General features: G+C 41.2%; 1 protein-coding gene across 1 annotated transcript in view; it reads left to right on the plus strand.

The window, feature by feature from the left end:
* Window positions 1–6: 6 nt before the first annotated feature.
* Pde7a (phosphodiesterase 7A) overlaps window positions 7–7,172 on the plus strand; it is a 133,060-nt gene continuing 125,894 nt past the window's right edge. The window contains exon 1 of the mRNA XM_008850261.1: window positions 7–228. Coding sequence (XP_008848483.1) covers window positions 91–228 — 138 coding nt within the window. The 5' untranslated portion in view covers window positions 7–90. The remainder of the gene's footprint in view (window positions 229–7,172) is intronic.

The raw sequence follows: 7,172 nt of genomic DNA on the forward strand, positions 1-7,172 counted from the left end.
CGCGCGCCTCGGCCCGGGGTCCTGTCCCAGCGCAGGGGCCGGCGACCGCGGTCGGGCGGGCGCCGCGCGGAGACAGAGCGGGCGTGTTCAATGGAAGTATGCTACCAGCTGCCGGTGCTGCCCCTGGACAGGCCGGTCCCCCAGCACGTCCTCAGCCGCCGAGGGGCCATCAGCTTCAGCTCCAGCTCGGCGCTCTTCGGCTGCCCGCATCCCCGGCAGCTCTCGCAGGTAACAGCCGCCCCGGGGCCCGCGCTGGGGGCTCCTCGCTTTGTTCCCCTCAGCACACCTCGAAGACACGGCTCGGGCCATTGTTCGGGGCTTTCCCTCCGTTCCGGAGCCTTTGCATCTGCGGCTGTCCTCCCTGCCTCAGCCCCGGCCTCCGCAGACCCCCGCCCAGGGGCCAGCCCTCCTCGCCGTTCCAGGCTGCCGCGCGCCACCCAGCGCTTTAAAGCCCCAGGAGTGACTGTGCCCCGCGACTTCCTTCGCGTGCCCTTCTGTAGGTTGGGCCCCCAGTCGCTTAGCGGTGACCTGGGGCACACCTGTTCGCTCCTACCCCTCCCCCCCGACACCTGTGCGGAGTTCGCGTCTCTCCCGCGCGCCGCACAGCGCTGGGCTGGTCCTGCGCTGCTCAGAACAATAGGCCTAGATGTCCCATTGTGGTCCTCTCCCGCACTGCTTCCTTTATGCGGATGGGCCTTAGGTGATGTCAGAAGAACTAGGGTGCAAAGTTGATGACTTCCAGTCAGTTTTGTTTCTCATTTGATAAGGAGTTTTTAGGAGAGAAAGCGCTGCGGAGTATTCACAGGAGGATTTTGTTTCCCATGGCCCAGTACCAGTTGTTCCTGAGCATTTTTTTTTTTTTTTTTTCCTTCGGATGATGCCCTTGGCCCAACTGTGTAGCTCTGGCGAACTTTGCTAGATTTAGAGTAAGGGGAAAAAAAGAATTTTACTTTGTTTATATAAGAACCGAGTGCCTGCTGCCGGAGTTATGTGTTCCTGAGATCACTTTTGGAATGGGTGCTGGGGGAGCATACCTATGGCCTCACACTAGCTAGGCAAGAGCTCCGACCATTGAGCCTCAACTCTTATTTATTTATTTATTTATTTACTTACTTACTTATTTACTTATTTGGAAAGGGTCTCATTAAATTGTCCAGTCTGGCCTTAAGCTCACGGTTCTCCTGTACATTACTCCAAAGTGCTAGCTGGGCCATCACAGTCTGTCCCATAAGCATTTTAAAAATCAAATATACTCTTTTTTTCCCCTGCTACTTAACAGTATCTTTTATGAGAGCCTATTTTCCTTTCCCAGTTATATTGTAAGGGTCTTGAGCAAGATCTTTTAAAAAACAGTATGAACAACATCTTTTAGAAATTTTGCTTAAAATAGATGTCTACTGAATGCCATTTGTCATTTGCTCTCTTTGTTGCCTACATTGTAGAAAGAGCAAGAAGCTATAGGTGAGTTTCTCCTTGAGGAATTTTTAGTTAATTAAGGATCAGATTTAAAAATTTTGTTTCTTTACTTTTTTGAGACAGGGTCTCGCTATGTATCCCTGGTTGGCCTGAAACTCCATATGTAGACCAAGCTGGCCTGGAACTCACAGAGATCCTCCTGCCTCTGCCTCCTGAGTGCTCTGGGATTAAAGGTGTGTGCCACCACACTGGGCTATGAACTGTATTTTTATTGCTGCTTAGAACATTTTAAGGTTCCAGAATTGATGCTGAAGAGGTATTTGCACTGGTGAGAGGCTTTTTAGAATAGAAATGAAAGGTCTTAGTGAAAGTAACTTTTTCATTTCTAAATATGACAGCTTCCTCAGATCAGCAGACTCATGACTAATACCCACTTTCAGTTACATTAAATAATAAAGGCAATCACTGATCATTTACAAAGTTATAAAATGTGTTTTAAGTGTTTGTACTCCTAGAGGAGGAAATGAAAGGGAAGATTCCAAGGGATTTAAAACAGGGCTGATCCCAGGAGTTTTATCTGATGTCTTAATTAATCCACAAAGACCAATTTAAGCTCCTTTCTTATTTTACTCATTTTCTAGACTGAGATTTAAATGGGTAATGGAATTTTGATAGGATTGTGGCTGATACAGCAAATATTGTAGACTTACACCTATTTTACTAACTCTTAAATCAAGCAACAAAAATTTCTACACCTACAAGAAACTATATAAGAACTTCTTAAATTTGGGATAGAAAATTTTCCTAAATGAACACTTTACCAACATTGCTCAGTGTTACAAGGAAGATAAACTTACCTAGATAATGAGATGAGTATATTATCATTAGCAAGGCTTTATATATCATTTAATAATAAACAGACACTGATACTGAGTTTTTTGGAGCTAGGTGAGAATAAATCATAGAAAAAAGGAGTAGAAAGCCTTGGAGTCTTATTCAGAGTGCCATAAAACAAGCATATGGCTAAGTCAAAATTTTCTGTTTTGAATCTTTAGTTCCCTTGAATCTTTAGTTCCTAAGCCTATTACAGAAACTGTCAAAAGTTTAGGTGGTTTTGTAATTTTATTTAAGAGACTTAATTTTTTGTTAGTCACTGAGTAGAATTTTAATTACAATTTTTCTGTTTTAAAATATGTTCAAAGCTATTTTGAACAATATTTTGACTACAATCTTGGAGTACAGCTCATAGTAGGTGATTAGTAAGTACTTGAAGGAATAGGTAATGAAATTACCTCTGACTGAGCATTAATTTAAAATATGAAACAGTGTGATAATATCCATGTAGAGTAATGGCTCATTTATTCAAAATTTAGTCAAACCTAACTGCAGACTAAAAGATCCAGAAAACAAGCAGAAAAGACTCTGATCAGGCTGGCAAGATGGCTCAGCAGATAAAAGCGCTTGCACAGTATGACACAAGCCTGATGACCTGAGTTCAACCCCCACAGTCCACATAAAGGTGGAAGAAGAAAACTGACTCCACAGAGTTATCCTCTGACCTTCACATGCATGCTGTGGCATGTATCCGACAAATTCACAACCATATACATACAATAATAAAGACTGAGCAACCAGAATAAATTAGGACATCATCTCATAACCTGTGAAGTGGAATTGGAGGCAGCAGGCTGTTCACCCTAGAAGTAGAAGTTGTCGATGGCCAGTGTACCACAAGCGAGGACTGGGAAGAAAAATTCTACCAGGCTAACAAGTTTTTTAAAGGCACACTAGGGGATATTTATCTTAGGGGCTTGAGTGTTGTGTAACACAGTAATTATTAGTCAAAATAATGCCTTATAGATCCTGTTTTTCCAAGTTGAAAGATTTGTACTGTTAAAAGAAAAAGATTTGTGCCAGTTTATGTGTTAGTGACTAAATGGTCAAGCTTATCTGGAGCACTCATCTGTGTGGAACACTGGTTCTTCTAAGGCGGAGGCACTGACTTTTTGTTGTCAACTAGTCATACACAACCTTTTCAGATGACTGATGGCAAGATTCTTAAATTACTTGAAAAATGAGGTTAATAAATGAAGTCTGTCCTTTGCCATTTTGGATGCCTGTTGTTGAGTAATTAGTCTTTCAGAACAAAGCTCATATTTGAAAATAAGTGAAGGCAGAAATTGTCTCATGTTCACCAATGGTATTTTGCATGGATAGGGCTCAATAAATGTGAAAGTTGGGTTAATATATTGGTGGGGATACCAGAGAACTGCACTTGGGAGATTCTGTTAGTCAGATTTGGAGGCACCAGAAACAAGTTTTATTTGGGTTAGAAATTTGAGGTTTAATTTTTAAAATAGTATTAAGTAGTTTCATTGAACAAAGTATTAAGATATAACATGTAAACATAAGCTTTTTTTTTTTTAATTTAATACAGGTTCTTACTGTAGTCTCAACTGGTCTGGAGCGTAAATGTAGTTCAGGCTGGCTGCAACCTTGAGCTTTCTGCCTCTGTTTCTTGAGTGCTAGTATTAATACCATAAGCCAAATCTGATGTCTCATTTAGGACCCATGTCTTTTTCTACCCACTCTGGTTTTGGTTTTTTGAGACAAGGTCTCATGTAGCCAGACTGGCCTTGAACTTGCTGTATAGCTGAGGATTTTGAACTTCTGATCATCCTACTTTTACCTTCTAAGTTCTGGGATTGCAGTTAAAAAGATACTGTTTCATGCAACAACAACAAAACCCTCTTGCAAATATGGAACACCTATAAGACTCTCATTAGGGTTAGAAAATTAAAGAATTCATAATTTAAAAAAATTCTCCATGAACTGGAGAGATGGCTTAGCAGTTAAGCATATTGACTACTCTTGCAGAGGACTTGGGTTTGATTCCCAGCACCCACATGGAAGCTAACAACTGTAACCGACCTTAACTCCAGCTCCAGGGCATTGCACAACATGGGTACACTTACACACATGTAGGCAATACCCTCATACACAAAAAGTAAAAAATAATAAATAAAAAAAATATATATTTAAATCGCCTATAACCTTAACAGCCCTAACAGAGTTTTCCTTATGTGTTTTACCTTCCTTACACATTTGTGATGGGGAGAAGGTAGGCCCATCTGTGATAAAATTATCATGTGGAGTTATCAAAATGTGATAACTATAAGGAAGGTACACCTAAGTTCCTGGGATCAACTGGGGGTACCCTCGTATAGTTGATGTTTAGGTCAGAGACTGAAAATTAAGAAGTTTCTAGACACATTGGTAAGTATAGGGGAAGGGGGGAGAGGATAGACTGTGATAGATCAGTGCTGTCTAGTAAACCTCAAAATAATGGACATGATTCTCCTAACTGTATGTAGGGAGTGGTCACTTGAAATGTGGTTGGCGTGCCTAAGGACGTAAATTTTTAGTGAGTTTCAATGAAATAACTAGTGTAGGTAGTGACTGAGCAGACAGCAGAACAAATGTATAGATCATTGCTTGTTGATCATTAGCAGGATGTCAAGTTGATCTATCAGCACACATTATCCAAATGTCAAACATTTGTTTCCAGGTTTTTGTTGTTATACACAGAACTTTATTTAATAGGTGCCTTCATGCATGCTTAATAAAGTTTTTGGAATCACTAGCTTGGGCCAAAGGGTAAGAACATTGTTTTGTCTTTCTCAACAGGCTCTATCTTTTCATAATACCAAGATAAATAATTGTACACCTCCACCTCTGCTTATATGTTATCAGACGTTATAAACATTTGCTCCTGCACCTGTGTTTGTTTTGATTACAGTAAGCAAGAGTGTGTGCTTTCTAAAGTGTTGTTTGTACTATTTGCATTTCTTTAGTGAAATTTCATTTGCATATCTTGCACTTATTTGGATGCCTGAATTCCAGCATCGTCAGTATTGCATTATGCAGCAGTGTAGTGACTGGTGTAGCTGTCTCTTCACAAAGCTACTGGCAGTATCTGATATGGGGCATAGCGGGCAGTCAGTGATGTCCTTTGTAAGGTGCCTATGTCGCTTTTGAGCTTGACAGCAAAAGTGTTGTTTATAGTTTTGATTGCTGCTCTATGGCTCCATCTGCTGGTAAAGAAAGCTCTTAATTTTCAGAAGACCTTAGCCAGAGAGGAAAAGATATGGGGCATGACAGAGTATGAGGCTAACCTGGTCTACATAGGGAATTCCAGGCCAACCAATGCTATGTGTAGTGAGACCCTGTCTCAAAAACACCCCCCCCAAAAAACCCCAACAAGATTCTGTATTATGTAGCCACTTAAATAATTTGAAGAACTTAAAGGGTATAATAGCATGGTTATATATAACTAAATTTCGGTATTTTTCTTTTTTCTGTATTGTGTAGCCACTAAAAGGCTTTGAAGAATACTTAACTGTATGGGTAAAATGCTTTAAACATGATTAAGTGAGGAAATATTGGGATAGCCTAGAATCCCCTAATTTTATTTAAAAAATAAATCATCATGTATGTGTTCAACCCCCCTCCGCCCCCCTCGAACTTAAATGATGTTTTTGAGGGAATCAGCTTCTTTGGTTCCCTCTAGCTCACCATTTTTTCATTCTTTTGGTAACTCATGTATATGCTTGACAGGTCCACTGAGGGAGATGCTAGGAAGTAAAATGGCACAGTTACGGTCAGAGTGAAGAGCTGCTGGTGAGGTGATCTAGAACAATGGTGCTGGTGAAAAGAGGTCTTGGAAGTTAGGAGCTAGGACACAGGAGCTAATTTCCTCTGGGAGGTAAACTATTCCTATCCTTTTAATTTAGGAGATCATGTAGATCATGAAGCTTAGAACAAAAATATGGAAAAAAGAGATGGGCAGGTCTTTCCTCCCTCTTTACCTATCCTTCTGGGCTTTTCTTCTTTTTGTTTGAATATTTTGTGATTCTTGGGATTGAACCCAGGGCCTCACACATGCTAGGCAAGAACTCCACCACTGAGTCACACCCTTAGCCTTTCCTCTTAGAGAATAAGAGAATGCAGAGTGTGTGACCCTCAATAGGAGTCCTGTATTAAACTTCACCACCCAGGGACCAGTGCAAAAGAGGGGTCAGAAAGATTCTAAGAGCCAGGGTTAGTTCATGAACATAAAGAAACAGGGAACTTGCTCATATGAACTTGCAGCATGCACAAGACCCATGCAGACTCAATCAGACAAAAACCCAGGATAGAACTGAGGAAATGGCCAGCAGGCCTCAACCCTAGCTGAGGAACTTATTGGCAACTGTGGGGTGAGGGAGAGTAGATCTTCTTTAAGGGAGTGACTCTAGATAGGCTGACTAGACTCTAGTAGATGAACTTGTACTGAGGTTCAACTGGGTACAAATGCTTGACTGGATAGGACTTAGCATACATGACAGAATGCTATGAGGGATGCAGGTCGGGGGGAGTCTAATTTGATTAAGATCTATTATATGAAATGCACAAAAACTCAATAAAAATACTTTTTAAAAAGAATGTGTTATGAGATGGACTTGAACCAGTGTCCAGTCTACAAAGAGGAGGGTCAACACAGAAGAATCATTTCCTCCATGTCTCCAAGCAAAGCTAGCCATGATCGAGCAGGACCTTTGATGTATCTTCACATAGATGGAACTGGTAAAAGAAAGTAGCCAGGGGCTCTTCCCAAGCCCATGTGACCCCTGAGGAACAGATTCTCAAACAATCTTAAGAGTAAAAATAAATTGGTTTATCTGGGCCAACTGTATGGCCTTAAACACCCAAAAGGA

The sequence above is a fragment of the Nannospalax galili genome, unplaced genomic scaffold, assembly GCF_000622305.1.
Source record: "Nannospalax galili isolate Female #2095 unplaced genomic scaffold, S.galili_v1.0 scaffold1005, whole genome shotgun sequence".
NCBI classification, from domain to species: domain Eukaryota; kingdom Metazoa; phylum Chordata; class Mammalia; order Rodentia; family Spalacidae; genus Nannospalax; species Nannospalax galili.